An 18,472-nucleotide genomic window follows, 5' to 3' on the forward strand; every position below is an offset into this window, starting at 1 on the left:
GACGGGGGACGTTGGTTGCAACGTCAACGCAGTACATGGAGTCTGATGTGATGTGGCCGCATCTTGATAGGATAGAAGACAAATTCCAGTCAATGTTCGTCGATGGTAGCTCAGATTGGTTCACATGTGACCAAAAAAGTGTACGGATATCATTCATGCGGCTCTGTGAGATGGGCGTGGGCGGCAGTTGAGAGCAATGGCAGCAACCTGTACAGGGCCCTGGGCGAGGAAGAACCAACATCCCATGTCACTGGTTATTGGTCCCTGCTTTTGTAGGATGTTTCCAGGTACTCCGTACTTTCTCCGCCAACTTTGGTTAGAGAAGGTACGATGCGGTGACCGACAATAGCGAGACTTCCATTGATGGTTAAAATCCGACAACATCCGATTATACGCCTTCCTAAAAATTTTGTCCATACTTAGGGGGAAGGATGTACAAAGTCGAGGTTCCTGAGGTTCCGAGTGTTGGGTTGGGAAGGAGACGCTCCCCGGCGTTCCTGTCTTGCCGTCGTCCTATCAGAGACCGCGACTGACCTGCAGAAGTATTCCTATTTTGGGAGTGGACCCATCCAGGTTGCTCCCTTCTGAAACGCGCCAATTTATCTGATGTCGTGATGGGCCGGGGATCTCCATGATGCTCGCTCTTCCGTACCAACTTTTCTCATTTTCATCTTCTAGACCGTTGATGGACATTCTTAAAATTTCTCTCTATGATCTGTGCCCGCTTCTTCTCCATGTTGGTGGATGCTGTTAATATGGATGCGCCGATGAAGATGGACAGGAATCCACCAGGTCAATTACCAAAAGCTTGCTGCGTCCCTGGTCTTTATCTCGAAGCGAAATCGAGCTACATGCATGTCCCGGCGAGGTACGTACTTCTTGACTGACAGTGACAACACGTGGAGGATGCCAGTGGTGCTCCGTACCTGGGACGCATTCCTCAGGCGCACCTTTCTATGTACCTAGTCATGCAGACACTCTCCCTTTTTCCAAACTTGGCAAGCTGGCGTCCGCATTGCGTGGGCAAGCGGGCGGTGGAAGAGAGAAGATGAACACCGCAGAGGCCAACGGATTCCGCGCGTCGTCTTTGAGGGGCAGAGAGATAGACTTTGGGGGCTCATATGGGGTCCAAAGATTGTCCGATCTTTCGCTGTTTCCAGAGCAATTAACTCGGAAGCCACCTCGGATTTCAGTAAAGACGCGCAATGCTACATCGCCCTCACATCATTGACGATGGAGTCAAGGCACGCTTAACGAGGCCCAATACGGAAGACCTCTCAGAAGACGCTGTGGCTTATCTGAGTAAGACCCAGGCTGACAAGCACCAGCCCGGGCTAGGTACACTAGAGTCTAGACATGCGTTTGACACGATACGAGACCCCAACGAGATGACAGTCACGACACACATTGCGAAGTATTCGTACTCTGTACGTGCGGCTAGTTGGACTCGACTCAACGTCGAGTCTCACTCTTCCGTCCTTCCGTTGTTCCACCCGGCAGCTCTTGCCGGGCACAGATCCCACTCTGCTCATTCGCCATCCCATGACGCCGTCTCGCAAACATTTTGTTCGGATTGTTGCTTCTAACAGTGTGAGGTGTGCGTGTCCCTCTGTCGCATTGTCTTGATACAGTCACGTCTCGAAAACGTGCACATGCGTACAGAAGACCCTCGCTGGGTTTTCCTGAATGCTTGGTGTTCGTCTATGCCAATCGTTTTGCTCTGATCTGTCTGACTGTCAAGCCTCTTGGCTGATCCAGTGGCATGTCTCCTGCAAGGTGCATTCGATCCGATAACAACAGAAGCGTCCCAGTCAGCGCCAAGTGTCATGGCCAAATCATCGACTTGGAGACTTGCGTATCCGTACCTCACCTATCTGCCAAGTTACATCCCCAGTGGCAGAATGTGCTTGGTGGTGTTCCGTCGCCTCGCTACTGGGTAGCATCCGCACCAAGGCGGTGGTGTCGCCGGCCGGAAGCACATTGCGCAGTAGCGCTGCATCGTATGCGCGATCCACGCAACACACCTTGAATAATTCGTACAGGGTGCAGTACGTATGTGTAACACCGCAATCACCATCTCACTGTTCAGACTTGAAAGGAAGAAGAAAGGTGGTGGTGAAGGGGCGAGAGAACTGGCCGCGCAGGGCAAAAACTTGAGAAATCACACAGGGAAGGCAGGGGGAAGGGGAAGGGGTGACTTTTCACACATACTACGTAGGTACTTTAGGTAACCACACCCAGAATGCCACATCGACTTTTCTTCGGATTGCGAATCGTCCCCAAAGCTCCCTATCCACGCCTTCGTAGGTATTTTCTCCAAGGTATTTCATTCTCTGATTCCTTAAGGTACCTGTATCTATCCTAGGTACAGCCGTTCCGTTCCCTAGCTTCCAAGGTTCGCTAGGTTATCTTTGTCATTCCCCCTTGCGGCATGTATTAAAACCCGCGGCAACCAACTCATGCCAAGTCTGCATTCCTTCCACCCAGTCACAGAATATTTCTCGAGGTTTGCTGCCTTTTTTTTGCTGCATACAAACACAATCACAAGCTTGGGATCTGCCGGTCCATTCTTTCAGACCAACTGCATCTTTGGGAAGCCTTGGCTTCCTACCTGTTACCTGATTAACTTCGAGGACACACGAGCCTTGGATTGATTGAGGCGTTTTCAGCACGGCACCGTACCCGTTCTGCACAGCCTGCCGCCTTCCCGAGTCCCGTCTTATCGGACCAGGACACGCAAGTCAGCATCCCGGCGTCATCCAAGTCGTGGCCTACGGATACCGCCGCAGCCACAGCCGCATTCGCATCTTTTTTCTCCATCTCACCCGCCCTCTCACCCTCGCCCTCGCCGCCATCGCCCCCCCTAGACTCTGGATACGGACTACGGGACCACGGTACCTCTATATTGCCAGGGCCAGGGACAGAAAAAGGTGCATTCGCCCAATCGAGACCCCTGGAAAGGAGAGAGGCAAAATTCAGAACAAAAAAGGGAAAGGTCTCTTTGCTCTTCCGCACCCAATTATTTCCCATTCTTGTCCTTTCGAGTCTTGAACAGACAAGCCAACCACAACAACCAACGCCTATCTACTATTTACCTGGGATAGTAGAGCTTCAACGTTGACGTATCCGTACGTTCGTTTTCGCAATTCCTTGGCACCTCTCAGATCGATTGCCGGAACTCTATCCAGCTACTCCCCGACTATCGACGGCCCCATCTTCGAGGTATGTTCCTCGTCTGCCATTACGTCCCCGGGACCCACGCCTCTCTATTCGCTACCCAGCTCATCCCTTCACCACCAAAACCTTGACAGGCTTCCTCTCCTTTTCCATCCAGCCCAGACTTTCCAGACTTCATTTACCTGCCAGCCCTACCCGCTTGCTGTCACTTATCCTCAGCATTGCGCCTCAACCTACTGCCTCTTGCTCCATTCACCTAATCAGTCCCAAACTGACACAATCTTTCTTGGTTTCGCAGGAATCACTCCGCCATAGTCCGAACCTGAAAGCTTCCTACGACTTTTATCCTCCTTAAACCCCTAATCCGGCGCCTCCAACTTTTTCAGGAACCACGTCGCATCCGACTCTATCTACGACAGCCACTCTTTTCCAATCCTACAATCCGATTGTACGAGTCTTTGGCAAAGCGAAACTTTGCCTTCCGATGACTTCATAGTCTACCAATTGAAATCATAACAAGCCGTCACTCTTTACACATAAATCCGCAATGCTCACACCTCGAAGAGCCGTCGCGGTCGCCGCGTTCCTCTTAATCGTTTTCTACCTAATTTCCTCCTCCCACGACACAACACCTGCTGTCAAGGCACCAGTCGCTGCCTCGAACCATGATACGACCGACTCGAAAACGTCCTCATACACCCCTGCCTCCGCCGACGGCGAGATTAAGCCCTCTGCTCCCAAGGTTGCGACGCAAAAGCCCATGATGGACATGTCCAAGATGTCCTTGTACGACAAGCTGGCATACCAATACCCCTATGACCCCGAAACGCGTTTCCCGGCCTACATTTGGCAGACATGGAAGTGGACACCTGCTGAGCAACAATTCAACTTCCGCGAGCAGGAAGCCAGTTGGTCAGAACAGCACCCTGGCTTCGTGCACGAGGTCATTACCGACAAGGTCGCAGTCAACCTGCTGCGCCTCCTATACGCGTCCGTCCCCGAGGTTCTCAAGGCGTACGACGCTCTTCCTCTGCCCGTCCTGAAGGCCGACTTCTTCCGATACCTGATCCTGCTTGCGCGCGGCGGTATCTACTCCGACATTGATACCTACGCTATTAAATCTGCCCTTGAGTGGATTCCTGAACGCATTCCCCGGGAGAGCGTCGGTCTCGTTATTGGCATTGAGGCTGATCCTGACCGCCCTGATTGGAAGGACTGGTACAGTCGTCGTATTCAGTTCTGCCAATGGACCATTCAATCCAAGCCCGGGCACCCTGTCCTGCGCGAGATTGTTGTTCGCATCACTCAGGAAGCTTTGAAGCGCAAGAAGGCAGGCGAGCTGGACAACATTGCCGACAAGAACGTTGTCGAGTTCACTGGACCTGCGATTTGGACCGACGCCATCTTCGACTACTTCAACGACCCCCGATACTTTAACATGAAGAACTCTAAGGGAGCTATTGACTGGCAGAACTTCACGGGTATGGAGACGTCCAAGAAGGTGGGCGATGTGGTGGTTCTCCCCATCACGAGTTTCAGCCCTGGCGTGCAACAGATGGGTGCCAAGGATTACGACGATCCTATGGCCTTTGTGAAGCACGACTTTGAGGGTGAGTCAGGACACATGTTGTTTCCAAAGATGTAAAACTAATATGTGACCGCAGGTACTTGGAAACCCGAAGAGCTTCGCCACATTGGCGAGCAAAACGAGGATGGTTCGTCGAAATCGAAATAAGACAACCATCGAGCCGTACGAATGTGACGACACACCTTTTCTTCTGGTACATGTCTCTTGTAATATTTGCATCTCCAGCGGCGTCCTCACCCTCGGTCACGGGTTGGGCATGTTTCAGAAGTCGCGTTTCGTTTTTTTATTGACTTTTTTCTTTCTTTCTTTTCGTGGCATCGGCAAGAGGAACTACAAACGAACTGCATACCCCAGGGAAAAGGGGGAAAGCGTAGAGCTTTGTTTTTGGCATAGAGTCTAGTTACATCATACCTCGATCTGGCATACCGGTGGAGGAGAAGCAGAGAAGGGACCTCATGGGGTGAATTGGGAGATGGGCAGAAAATGGCCTCCAGAGGCGAACGTCCGGCGAGGCGAAAGGCCGCAAAAGGTTTGGGAACAGCTGTAATCCTCGTTAGCATCGTGGTACATATACCCTAAGCAGTCTGCGAGCAATTGGAACAAATTTGAAATGTCAAACTCGCGATGAGGATGAAGTGCTACATCAATTGCATCGGGGTACCCTCTTTCTCCACCGGTGAACAAACAATGGATTCACAACCATCTAGGTATCAACCTGCCGACAGTCCCGATTCTTGAATTAGAGTTCTAAAAAACTGCGTAGGCGTGGCCTCGAAACCCGTCGAGGCTGTCACGGCGCGTCATTCTGCGCCTGACACCCGGCCAATCCCACATCGCGTGCACCCGCGGCTCCTTTTCTGCTCTTTTTTGAGGAGGTGTTCCCTGCTCGCAGCGGGTACAACCCCGCACGGGTTCTCCGCATTAGCTGTGAGGTAAGGGCGGGGGAGCTTCCTCTGCCAAGGCGTGTACCCCCAACTTTCGGCTCGGTGTGACGGGGGGGCACAGCGGCCAGACGCGGGAGAGGAGGGAGACTAGACGGACCGGACGAAGACGAGGGCCGAGAGTTCCAACCTCTTCTCCCCGCCTTGCTTTGAAGGATACATTGTACTTTACCCAGACGCACTCGAATATCTCGACGAATTGTTGGAGAGAAGAAGAGCCATGATAACGTCACAACGGGACATCTTTTGAGAAATACCTTTTGGATTTTTGGATTTAGTCAAGCACCTTTTTGGTTTAAACCTTTGGGTTACAGAGCCGAGGTTGAGCGCGGGTAAGCTTCAACAACGACAACGACGACATCTACGGAAGATGATGCTCTCGACGGCTGGATACGTTCGTCTGGCGACGGGTCCCGTGGCGCGGACTACGGCGCGGCGAAGGTGTGCCGGTTTGAGGCCCGGTGCCGTCGTTGCCGAAGTTGGGCAGCGGAGGAGGCTGTCTTCGGGGTATGAAGGGTTGAGTTTCAGTCTGGGTCCTGAGGATGTGAGTTGCTTTTCTCTTTGCTGTTAGGCAACTGTTGAGGGTGGAGTTCTGCTCGCTCTAGCTCATCTCATCTCAGCTCGAGTGAGTGAGTGTGTGACCAGGTATAGAGGGAGGCCAATTGTTGATGTGAAGCACCAAAACCCATCACGAGAGATGATAATTTCCTGGAATTCACAAACTCGCGACCTCACTCGCTCACCTGCAAGACGACAGTAAAGAGAATGTAAGGCTAACACAACCGGCAGCCCCCCCTCCTAACCCAAACAATCCCCCAGCACTTTTCCCAAATCGTCTCTCAACACGGCGACCTCCCCGCCGTCACAGCCCGCAGCCCAACCCCAAACTCATCATCCGCCTCCCCGGCCGCAACGACAACAACCCTAACCTACGCCGCCCTCGACACCCTCTCAAACACCCTAGCCCACGGCCTCCGCTCCCTCGGCGTCCGCAAAGGCGACCGCCTCGCCGTCTCCCTCGGCAACGGCGCCGAGTTCGCCGCGCTCACCTACGCGGCCTTCAAGCTCGGCGCCGTGCTGGTGCCCTTGAACCCGGGTTTCAACGCTAAGCAGGTTGGCGCCGCGCTGCGACATCTGGGCGTCGAAGTGCTCGTCATTGGCAAGGTTACGGATCTGCCGTATAAGCCGTGTCGGGGACGGAGCAACCTCGAGCTACTGAGGACGCTGGTGCCGGATTTGGATAAGGGCGGAGGAGTGGTGGAGAGCGAGGTTGTTCCGAGTTTGCGAAGGGTCGTGGTGTTGGATAATGCTGGGTTTCATCCCGAGGTGGAATTTGCTGGTGGTTTCAAGGCGCTGACGCCGTATGAGGTTCTACTCGAGTCTGGGGGTGCGACGAGGGCGGTCGTGCCCGATGCGCCGCTGAAGCCGGACGACACGATCAATATCCAGTTCACGTCGGGGACGACATCTCAACCGAAAGCGGCGATGCTGACGCACACTTCGATCCTTAATAACGGACACCTCATCGCGCAGAGGATGGGTCTGGTGCCAGGTGACAGGATCGTCGTGCCGCCGCCGTTGTTCCACTGTTTCGGGTGCGTGTTGGGATACATGGCGACCGCGACGACGGGGGCGGGGATCCTGTTCCCCAGTCCGGCCTTTGACCCGTCTGCCACGCTGAAGATGGTGGCTGACTACGACGCGACGGGACTATACGGTGTCTCGACCATGTTTGTCGCCGTGCTGGAGGCGTTGGCGGGCGGCGGGGTGGTGAAGAAGGAGGATATGCCAACGGGTCTGAGAAAGGGCATCGCGGCGGGGAGTTCGGTGCCGGAGAGTTTGATGAGAAGATTGTACGAGGTTCTCGGGCTACGGGACCTGGTGATTTGCTACGGGATGACGGAGACGAGTCCCGTGAGCTGTATGACGGCCCCCGACGACGGGTTCGATAAGAGGACGGGGAGCGTGGGGAGGGCGATGCCGCATACGGCGGTGAAGATTGTTGATCCTGCGGACCGGGGACGGGTTGTGAAGCGCGGGGAGAGGGGGGAGCTCGCGGCGGCGGGGTACCTTGTTATGAAGGGGTATTGGGGGGACGAGGAGCGGACGGCGGAGGTGAGGAGGGAGGAAGAGGATGGGCGGGTGTGGATGTACAGCGGGGACGAGGCGCGGATGGACGAGGATGGGTATGTCGAGATTACGGGGCGGATCAAGGATTTGATTATTAGGGGTGGGGAGAATATTCACCCCCTCGAGGTTGAGAATTGTTTGTTCCAGATGGAAGGGGTTAAGGAGGTTTCTGTGGTGGGCGTGCCGGATGAGAAGTTGGGGGAAAGCGTAGCTGCGTTTGTAGTTTTGAAGAAGGGATGGAAAGGGGAGGGTGGCGATGGTGCTGCGGAAGGGGTGAATGTGATTACGAGGGACGACGCGAGGGCTTGGGTTAGGGAGCACCTGTCGAGTCATCTTGTGCCCAAGCATGTCTTCTGGGTGGATGATTATCCCAAGACGCCGAGTGGAAAGATTCAAAAGTTCAAGCTGCGGGATATGGCAAAGGATCTGCTCGAAGGGAGGAAGTAGGAGATTCTGAACGGATCACAAGGTATGGATCTACAGTAGATACGGCATCACATAGTTGAGGTATCACGGTGTTTTTGATTTAATTGACCAACAAACTGATCAAAGCTAGTGCTCAACCTTGAGTGAGAAATCCACGTGTGGTACGCCCTGGTGAATGGCACTCGTCGAAACAATATCAACGTCTGTGAATAAGTCAGTACATCGCCAAATGAAGAACAACAAGTCACCCGACATAACTCACCATTACACACATAGTTCTCAACGTTTTCCAACGTCAACCCACCAGAGACCTCGACCAAGAAGTACTTCTTCCCCGCCCACTTCTCCTTCAGGCTCTTGGCCGCAATCTTAACCCCCTCGCCCGTAAAGTTATCCAGCATGACAACATCCGCCCCAGCCGCAATCGCCTCGTCCGCCTCCTCCTCGCTCTGCACCTCAACCTCGACCTTCAAACTGAACCCGCCCACGCTCTTGGCCGCCTTGACCGCATTCGTGATGCTCCCCTTGCTCCAGACGTGATTATCCTTCAACATAATCATCGAACTCAAATCATGCCTATGCGCGTCCGCACCGCCCACAAGCATACCGTACTTCTCCACCAACCGGAACCCGGGCGTCGTTTTGCGCGTACCCGCCAGCACACCAGCATACCCGGCCGCCCTCAAATTCACCAACATACCCCTCGTCATGCTCGCCACGCCAGAGCACCGCGCAAGCGTGTTCAGCGCCACCCGCTCCCCCAACAGGATCCCGCGCGTGGGCCCCGAGACGGTCGCGACGCGCATCTTGCCTTTTGTGTTATGGTCTCCGTGGCCGCGGAGCTCGACGTGGGAGCCCTCCTTGACGTGCCACTCGACGGTGCAGCCGCACTGCGCAAAGACCTCGTCGACAAAGGGCCGGCCGGCGACGATGCCGCCTGATTTGCCCCAGAGGGTTGCGGTGCGCGGGGCGGCGCCGACGACGAAGCCGCCGTAGTCGAAGGAGGGGGTGTCTTCGGCGAGCCAGGCTGTTACCATTGTCTTCCAGCTGGGCGGGAGGAGGTGCTCCGGGGAGCCGTGCTCGAGGGGGACGTCTTCCATTGTGAGGTGCGGAGGTGTGGAGGGGTTCGTTCGGCTCGATCGCTTAGACGGTGATGTCGTGTAGTAGGCGGCAAGGCGAAGATATGGAGTCGGTTTGGGGTCCGGGAGGAAGACGGTTCGGCGATTGAGAGAAAGGAGAGAATTTGTAAGACCAGCAGACTCAAAGGTTAATCGCCACGGTTCGGATTCGTTGACGTTGTTGCCGTTGCCGGCTTCTGTCGGTGCCGTCTTCTGCCGATGGTGGGGTTAGCGTCGGCAGCTGGGCGGGGTAGTGGAACAGCTGGCGGCGACTGGCGGTCCCAGGTCTCCCCTTCGACTTACACGAAGTTCCGAAGCAGTGAACTTAAGATAAATGGTAAATAGGAGTTTCATGATTTCTAATTAATTGAGTACAAATTGATATTCCCGGTACGCGTTTCTCAAAATCCATTAAAATCAACAACGGTCCGCCCCGGATCTCTGAAAAAACGTCCCCCTATCCTCTGCCTCACTGACAGAAAACTCGTCAGACGCGTACACAAACCCGCTTGACTGAATAGACCCAGACCTAGAAGACTCGGTCAGCACCCCAAAGTCAGAACTATCATGCGAATGATGCCGCTCTCTCGACTCGTCTGGCTGGGCCGGGTTTGCAGTCTCGTCGGCCGGGGCACCAGGTGACAGCGGCGTAGAGTCGTAGAAGTCCTCAATGGTTAGTTGTCGGATGGGACGGAAGTTCCGGTATAGTTCCTTCTGGGCGCCCCGTACCACGTCGACGGTGGCCCCGTCCCCGTTCTCCCCGCGTCGTTTCCGTGCCGTCGAATCCGCTGTCGGAGTTTCCGATTCCGAATTGGTTGGGTTCTCGACCAAGCGTCGGTCCAGGACGTGTGGAAGCTGGAGGCGGAAGTGCTGCTGTTGCTGCGCATTGTTGACACTCTCTTCTTTCTTGTCACTGATATCGGTATTCAATGGGGCGTCTTCAAAGTCTTAAAAAGTGATGAGTCTTTGACATGGTCAGGTAAGGTGTTTAGTATAGAGGAGCACTTACACGGAGACGGCATGTCTTCGCTCGGCTCAACAGGGAATAGGATACCGTAGATGGCACGCCACTGCTGTTCTTGGGTTCCATGGATTCGTCTTCGCAGAAACTTTCTCTGCTGTCTGGTGCATCCCAGAGGCAACACGGTTGAGACCAGCTCACATTTTATCGGTTCCAGCAAGTGATTATGAAGGCTGTTCTCGGAAAAGAATACTGCGGCGCATCGGGGGCAGTAGAAGGGTATTATGTGGTGGTCGTAAATGTGTTGTCTATTGCCTATAACATAAGCCTGTGTATCGCCTGGGAACGGACCATACTGACCTGACTTCATCCACGCTGGAAAATCCAGGCCCTGTACAGTAGGTCTTTCGGAATTGCCCGTCGGGATCGTGTTGATAGAACGGGCAAGCAAGCTTCTTGGCCAGCACATTTGAGAGACCGCCATCAGAGTCTGGCTTCCGAGACGGCTCATCTACGTCTTGACCAACCTTGGAGGGTTCGGATGCCGATTCCTCACCCTTGGGGGATCTCGAAGAGCTGCACACACAAGGTGGTGAGAGAGGCGTCGAACGTCCCTGCTCCCGCGGCAGAGATGGACAGGAAGTCGTAGGTGGAGACGGGTCGTCCATTCCAGGTGTACCAGATTTGAGACTCTGGTTCAGCAAGGTTGCGAGCCCGTTGATTAGGGTTTCGGCTGCCTTCAATTCTGATTTGGTGCTTGGGTAACCTTGAGAGTGGGTGATTCTCGTGGCACCAATTGTGATGTCAAAGGACATGGCATCTGAAGAGCAACGGGTTCCATCCCCGCCTGGTTCTTCCAAATGAAGAGAGCGTTCGGCGCCTTGTAGTCCAGGATAATTTTTCGGTAGGTTGCATCCACTCCGTATTCCTCGCCCACCTCGGCAGAAATTCATTGGCTGTGTTTGGCATGGTCGAGGTGATTCTGCTAAGCACGCATGATCGATCACTCCATGGGGTTCCGAGCAACATTGGCATGTCTCTTTGAAGTCACGAGGTTAGTAAGTACGCTGTGCTTCAAGTGTTGCCCGTACCTCCGTAACTGCCATTTCCTTTAGAACGCAGCAGTGTCCTTTGGCTCTTTTTCTTATCGCCGCGCTGCTCGTGCCTCTCCATGTAGTACATTGGAAAAAGGAACATAGCTGCTAGGAGTAACGCAACAGATATCCCAGCCACGAGGCCAAAGATGTCGGGGGACATGCCGAGATACTCATCTTTGCGCTGCTGTTGGCAAGGAGGGGTATGGCGATACTGAGGTTTCCAAGATGTGGACATATTATCATCGGTGGCTCAAGGTAGAGCGGATTCAGGGATGAGAGAAACTGTACACTTGGAGTATCATGTGGAGTGGGCATGTAAAGCTCAAGTATGAAAAAAGCGTCTTCCAACGCTTTGTGCGGAGAAGTAAAGGTCTCAGATCTCGACACCGTTTGCAGGTGTCTTGAACGTTGAGTCCCGATGATGCGGATTGGGTTAGGCCGGCGATCATCCGTACGACTAAACGCCAAGCCACTCATCTCGAAGGTTGCGCTCGGCAAGATTGGAGATCAAATGGCTACCTCTAGATTGACAGAAAAGGGTAAACAGATGGTTGAAGACAAAGGTAAGTGAGTGTGATGTCGTCATTTAGTGTCTTGTTCAATCTCTGCCTCAAACAATTCAATGCAGATTCAATATAGGTGTACGATAAAGACTAGTTGATTGTTGTTGACTAACTGATAGAATGTAGGCAGTGGACTATACATTTTATGGGACACTGCATTCCCCAGATAATTAGACTGATTGCTGGCATTATTGAATTCCAGTCCACAGACCACGGCAGTCTCAAGGTTGATTGACTTAAGTACCCTCCATAGGCCTTTCAACCTCGTTGCATCGACGAATGTAGGCTCGATTATCCATAATCCACTCCCTCTCCCTCCCAAAGAAGTAATAACGCGAGAATTCGTGCGCCCTCGGGTACCACTTGCACTCACTCGCCGTACCAGGGTCTTCGAGAGCCACTATGTCGCGATCGTTGGCCGCCTCGAACCAGCCCATTTTGTCGTCATTGACGATGCCGAAAATGAGGCCGTAGCAGATGACGGCATAGGACGACTGTTGCTGGATACGGAGGCGTGGTCGGCCCCAGGCCTCGTTGAAGAAGGCGTGGGCTTCTCTGATGCCTTTGGTGCCGTTTCCGCCGGTGGCGGCGATGCAGTTTGTCCAGTTGCGGGCTGGGTACCATTGGGCGTTGACGCTGGTGGCAGCGAAGCCGACGACGGCTACAATGATAGTTGATAGTTTCTAGAAGTGGGTAGTAGATTAGTATTATAACTCATAGACTGATATTCGAAAAGACGAAAGATTTGGAACATGCCATTGTGCTTGATTGTCTTCTTGATCTCTTAGAAAAGTGTGGTGCGGTTGGTAAAGGGGAAAAATTCTCATTTGATAGAAATCTATTCGTAAAATAGGCAGGATAAGAAGAACTGCCTTGGAAGAACCTTGGTAGGCTCGGCGAAATTTAGACTCAGAGCCTCTTCGGCTGTCCAGAATGACGTTGAACTTTGGGACTGCCATGTGCGACTCTCATGGGGCCACGATGCTTAGTCTACTTTCCGAATTATCTCGAACGTCCGATTCTCTGGCGAAACTTAATTTATGGCTCAGAACCGTTGTTTTCCTACATACAGGAGCTTGATAGAAGAACCAACTTCTGTCGTCTTCTACCTAATCGACAATGTCGGCTCCCTTTTCCCATGCAATATCAAAGTACTGGCCGTACCATGCCTCAATATTCTTCGTATCGTCAATCCAGACACCATGCTGCTCATTATACTCTGGATAAATATTGTCGCTTCCCACATACAGAAGCTGCCTATCAACACACACGATCTTACTGTGTTGGCCATACCGATTATCGTTCTGCATTATTCTCTTGCAATGGAGCCGGTCTTGGATAATCTCCGCAGCAGTGGTACCTGAAGGCAGTTCTTGTGCGCCGAGAAGGCCAGTCAGGATTTCCCGGAAGGTTTTCCACGAGTACGGGTCTCCATAGCCTCCTCCGGCATCCTTCGTGGTGAGCAAGATGTGCATCCCGAAGCTCTTATCTTGCGGATGATTCTTGACAATATTAAGCAGACCCTTGCACATGGCCTGCATAACGTCGTACGGGACCACGTACTCATCCCAGTCGAGACCAAGTTTGGTGTTGAGCCACCCCTTGATGGCATTGGCGCCTGGATTGCCTCGCAAGAATGGTTCTACAAAGATCTCCTGAGCGAGTGTAATGTTGCTCGTCGCATTCTCGATAGCGTGGAATCGCGCGGCTTTGCTTGCCCATACGGCGGGGCTGAGGCCGAACCGCTGCATAGCGGGGAGGATGGATTGATCGCTCAGCACATCGATGACGGTGTTCATGACCTTCAAGTCAGGGGTTGCGCCACTCGAGGGGTTGATGCCTTTCGTGGTCTGCATGTACACCAATTGCATCAAAATGTCTCTGCATAATGGTTCTAGTCAGCGCTGATCTATTTGTTTTTTTGAATTAGATGAAAGAGTACTTACTTCACGACATTCAAGACCAGGATAGGGTACCGGTGTTTACCAGATCCGGGAAGACGATCGCCCACGTTACTGGTTGTCAAAACTGCTTGCGACCCAGAGTTCTTCACAGACTGCTTGGTGTCACTAAAAAGTGGAACTGTGTCTGTCTGAAAGCTGTCTGCCCCTGTTGGGGTCGGCCCTGAGAGCTTGATGGAATGTCGGAATGAAGCATTGTCGTCGGAAGGAATATCGTTGAGGTAGCTACTCTCATGTTAGTATTCGCTCATCGTGTCTAGCTTAGATCCGACTTGCCTCCACAAAGCATCAGCATATTTGTGGGCTTCAATAGCTGCATCGCCTCTGATCTTGACCATAGAGTCGAAGGTTCCAACCTGGGTATCGCCATAGCTGTCCCACAGATTCGCACCTCCCGTGGTCATCGTAGTACCATTGACCGCCGTGACCTTTGCGTGGTTCCAGCTAAGAGCTGGAAGCCCTTTACTCTCGGCGACTTTGGCGAGAGGTAAGAGGCCATCGCTGACGAGAATGGTGGCCAGATCGATTACCCAGGGATGGCCGGACAAAGCTGAGTTGTTCAAGTAATTCTTGAGCTCGGCTTGAAGCTTCTTCACCCACGCCTCACTACCTCCGGGCTGAAACTTGAAGTCGGGGTTGTAGAAGCCAATGTAAAGCTCTGCCTTGGGGTGCGTGATGGATGGCTGATTGTTAGACCAGAAAATCTGCTTGTAGTCGTTCCACCCGGATCCGTTACTAGCGTCCTTGAACTGAGCTGCGGTGATGCCGTTGTCGCCGCATAGTAGACGGATGACTGGCGTGACATCACTTGGAAGACCATTGACGAGCTTGTTCAGAGTTGGACTGATGCCCTTGGTGAAGAAAGTGGAGTTGAATGGTGCGAGGGTGAGTAAGTCGATGAACATGTACTTGGATCCATTGTGACCGATCGATATGTTCTTTGAGGCCATGCCATTTACCAAAGCCTCGGACACAGCAGCGGCAACGACGTTGGGAATTGGAGGTGATGTATCAGACCACTTGCCAAATGGAGTGGCAACGAAGAAGTCAAATGGGTCGCCAGGTCTGAAGCCGAGTTCGTTGGCTGTGTCATAGTGGAATGAAACTCCTTCTAACAAGTCCTTCGGGTCCAGGCTCGACAGATAGTGTCGGAGCTGTTCAAGTTTAGAAGAAGATGCCATTTTATCGGAAATCAGTCGTATGATCAATGTTAAACTCAGTTGGAACCTATCTCGAGAGAAGAATGGCTCCTAAAATTGTGACAATTACGCCGAGAGAGAGGGAAGATTGGCCACTTTATAGACACACTCTCAACCACAATTCTACTAGCTTATCTTCAGAAGGAAACCAAGGGAGATAACCCAATGGCAGAAGATCATCGCAGAGTTATCGACTATTAGCACAAATCTTTGAGCATCTTGGTCTTCCATCTTGGAGAAAGTCGACCTTGGCAAGGCAAGATGCGCATCCTTCTCAAACAATACGATCCTTCGAGTTCAGCTTAGCAAACCAGGCTGACCTGTGAATCATCCAGAGTGTAAAAGCTGAGTGGCACTAGCATACGATTAGTTGAGCTCGCAAGACCATTGACAAATGTAATATTCAAGGCGGCCATCTCGCACACTGGGAGAGGTTGCTAACGTGAAACCAGCTAGCCACAATCACAGTCATTCTTAGCCTCATTGGGTGCGGCTGAGTCTAGCTGCAGAAGCCTCAAGATATGTCTCGGAGACAGCTTTACGACATATAAAATCTGATTGGCCTCTATGATTAGAGAAACGCCATTGTGCGTCAGTATAGTACCCTGTCGTGTGTGTGTTCAGAGGATTCCATGAATCACGATGCCAAGTGACATTGAGGCTAGAACTGCAAGTAAGATGCATGAGACATAGCCAACTGACATACGAGTATAAGCGAAGTGAAGAATTGTTGAGTCAACAAAGCACTCTCTGCTTTAGAAACAATTGCCTGTGACTTATCCAATCTTGTATTTGATTAAATCTAGCTATGCTCCTCCGTGTCCAGTAGGCCCCGAGTTCATCTCGACTGGGAAGAAGTTAAACAGATCCGTCGTGAGCACATCAAAGTTCAAGTCAGGGAATGGGTTCCCCACCGAGCCTGACATCGGCATGCTGTACTCTGTGATGGGTTCAGGTTGCGGCCGGTAAGCTCTGTTGCTGAAGAAGATCAAATCATCCGACGTTGTAGCCCTATTCTCCTCTAAGGATGGAAACTGTATGTTGGTCGGTAGGCGATCATCGGTCCATGAGGGTGACGAGTCGGCAGAAGCGACGTCCAAGAACGCGCCTGTGGACTTGGCCGCGTTGATGGATTGTTCCACAGCCCACACGATGCGCTTGATGGAATGTATGGCGTTCGTCACTGGATCGTCTCCCACTAATGAGCGCAAACAAGATATTGCCATCTGAATGAACTCCAAGTTGTGAGGGTGCTTTGCCGGATGGCGTAAGCTGTCGTATAACAGAACAGCGCAGGAGGACTCGATGAAGAATGCATGATATCGCCGTGTCTGAGAAGGGACAGGTTAGCTCGGTTTCCGGCGGCAATTACCCGTCGGCGACTTACGTTGCATTCCTCGGGGCCCCGAAGCATGTTCCAGGTGAAAGCGAGTGCATCCTGTGCAGCATCTGTGGCGTGTCGGCAAGCTTGCCGAAGCCAGATATCGCCTATCCCGCCGGATCCTTCTCCAGATTGCAGGGCAGCTTCGGCAATAAGAAAAGGGCGGAAGATGAGAAGAACAACATGGAAGTACACTAAGTCACTAGAAGTTAGCAGGCGAATTGGACAAGACTTTGGGCCAAAGGTTATTCGCACCGTTGTGAAGAAGAAGACTAGTTTCAGGATTCCATGCGTCTACCCGTTGTACGGAAGCTGCTGTACCCAAACCCCACTTCTCACCGTATTGCCTGACGTGACCATACAGCTTCTCGGCTTTTCCGTACAATTGACGCAGGGAGTCGGTGCGTTTGTTGTATATCGACTCAATCGCTTCTTCAAGAATGTTGGCGAATTGGCAGAGTGCCATCAACGTTGGTTGTCCGTCCGGATAGGGGCAAGATTCGAAGTCGGACTTCTGCATCGAACTGCGCCGTCCGACCACCAAGCTGAGCCAACTGTAGGTAACGATATCAGAATGATGTGCATCAAGAAGTCGGTCTACAGCCAATCAGGAAACTACTCACATTTCCAAGAAGTAAAGAGACCATAGCGTCACCAGTCTCCCCTGAACTTCTTCCTTTCTCGAAATTGCACTTGTGGTCCCTGCGTGCAGACCCATGGACAGGGCTTTTCGCGTTGCGATGCCGCTATGTAAGTAAGCGGAATTAGGACGACCCATGTTCAGCTGATAATGAGCCATAAGAATAGAAAACTGTATCATTGGTAATGTGACAGAGTCCTCGTAAATCGCTGCTTCCTTTTTGGCGTGGATAAACAATGATTCTGCAGCGTCGGTCTGTGAAGTGCCCAATGCCCCTAACGCCAGAGCTGCAAGAAACACCGTCTTTCTTTGTGGCTGAAAAGTTGTTTCTGGGGTATAGTTGAATAAAGTCGGAACCATATTGTCAAGCTCGGACGGGGTGAAGAAAGGTAAAGATGACAAGTGAGTTGTCTTGAAGTGCAAAACGAACTCTTCTGCCTGTAACAGGGACACCGGGCAGCTCGCAGGTTGAGCAGGCTCGACGTTGATCTTCAGTGGCATGCCAAAGAAGATGTTTCTCTGCATGAACATGTCCAGCCCCGGTCCTCCCTCTTGGACATCTCTGGCATGGCTCTGGCCATACTGACCAGAAAGCAGACCTCGATGAATCTGTTGCAGGAAAGCAGAATTCGAAGAAGGTCCGTAGAAGAGTTGTGAACTGTCGGTAGACTTTGGTGCATGGTGAGCTGCGGCAACGCTGTGATAGACTTCAGTTTGTGCTACATGTTGCTGGAGTTCTTCTGCTGAACGTTGAGAAGCAGCTTCGTCCCGGCGAACCCGATCAGAGCCCGGGGTGGATACGCCGTGGCCAGTCTCGGCATTCGCTACCGTCACCGCTGCCCGCTTCGATGACAATCTCACGCGCGGTTTGAGACGATACACGCAATCGGATGGCTTGTTCTCACATTGCCGACAGGGTTTGTGACCGGAACACTTGATCTTGCGCCTGCGGCATGGTTCGCACGCCTTGGGAATCTTCCCTCCGAATTTGCTGTTAGACTGCATCCCGCTAACTCCGAGATACGCGACCCTTGGCCCCCAATCGGAATAACAAGCTCAATGAAACAGAAAGATATGAAGAGTCAGACACGGAAGTGGTCTTAATTCCTCAAGTCCGAAAAGCCTCGAATAATTATCTATGTTGCCGTTTAGTGGAAGTTGAATGGGTCAGAGAGGATGAGTTTGGTAAAAGCGGATGAGATGATGTCCTGACGTAATTCCGTAAATCCGAAACACCGTAAACCCGCCACCGACAACGCTAAAAAGGGGTCCACTGATCTTGACAGAATG

At 52.5% G+C, this 18,472-nt stretch overlaps 5 protein-coding genes across 5 annotated transcripts; 2 read left to right on the forward strand and 3 right to left on the reverse strand.

Moving 5' to 3' along the window:
- Positions 1-3,724: 3,724 nt before the first annotated feature.
- CABS01_11817 (glycosyltransferase sugar-binding region containing DXD domain-containing protein) lies at positions 3,725-4,912 on the forward strand (the record flags this gene model as incomplete). The annotated part of the gene is made up of 2 exons (XM_060545171.1): positions 3,725-4,787; positions 4,842-4,912. 2 exons carry the CDS (start codon positions 3,725-3,727, stop codon positions 4,910-4,912), a joined length of 1,134 nt encoding a protein of 377 aa, XP_060397036.1.
- A 1,164-nt stretch (positions 4,913-6,076) lies between these two features.
- CABS01_11818 (AMP-binding enzyme) lies at positions 6,077-8,283 on the forward strand (the record flags this gene model as incomplete). Its single annotated transcript, XM_060545172.1, has 2 exons — positions 6,077-6,250; positions 6,496-8,283. 2 exons carry the CDS (start codon positions 6,077-6,079, stop codon positions 8,281-8,283), a joined length of 1,962 nt encoding a protein of 653 aa, XP_060397037.1.
- Positions 8,284-8,388: 105 nt separating this feature from the next.
- CABS01_11819 (nicotinate-nucleotide diphosphorylase) lies at positions 8,389-11,673 on the reverse strand (the record flags this gene model as incomplete). The annotated part of the gene is made up of 6 exons (XM_060545173.1): positions 8,389-8,465; positions 8,525-9,593; positions 9,858-10,327; positions 10,390-10,649; positions 10,702-11,161; positions 11,433-11,673. The coding sequence occupies 6 exons, from the start codon at positions 11,671-11,673 to the stop codon at positions 8,389-8,391; spliced, it is 2,577 nt and encodes an 858-aa protein (XP_060397038.1).
- A 564-nt stretch (positions 11,674-12,237) lies between these two features.
- CABS01_11820 (uncharacterized protein) lies at positions 12,238-15,143 on the reverse strand (the record flags this gene model as incomplete). The annotated part of the gene is made up of 5 exons (XM_060545174.1): positions 12,238-12,684; positions 13,120-13,220; positions 13,281-13,882; positions 13,948-14,187; positions 14,245-15,143. The coding sequence occupies 5 exons, from the start codon at positions 15,141-15,143 to the stop codon at positions 12,238-12,240; spliced, it is 2,289 nt and encodes a 762-aa protein (XP_060397039.1).
- Positions 15,144-15,967: 824 nt separating this feature from the next.
- On the reverse strand, positions 15,968-18,187 carry CABS01_11821 (C6 zinc finger domain-containing protein; the record flags this gene model as incomplete). The annotated part of the gene is made up of 4 exons (XM_060545175.1): positions 15,968-16,492; positions 16,549-16,736; positions 16,798-17,096; positions 17,166-18,187. The coding sequence occupies 4 exons, from the start codon at positions 18,185-18,187 to the stop codon at positions 15,968-15,970; spliced, it is 2,034 nt and encodes a 677-aa protein (XP_060397040.1).
- Positions 18,188-18,472: the final 285 nt, after the last annotated feature.

Source organism: Colletotrichum abscissum, assembly GCF_030869225.1.
Source record: "Colletotrichum abscissum strain IMI 504890 chromosome Unknown Scaffold_34.1, whole genome shotgun sequence".
In the NCBI taxonomy this organism is placed as follows: Eukaryota; Fungi; Ascomycota; class Sordariomycetes; order Glomerellales; family Glomerellaceae; genus Colletotrichum; species Colletotrichum abscissum.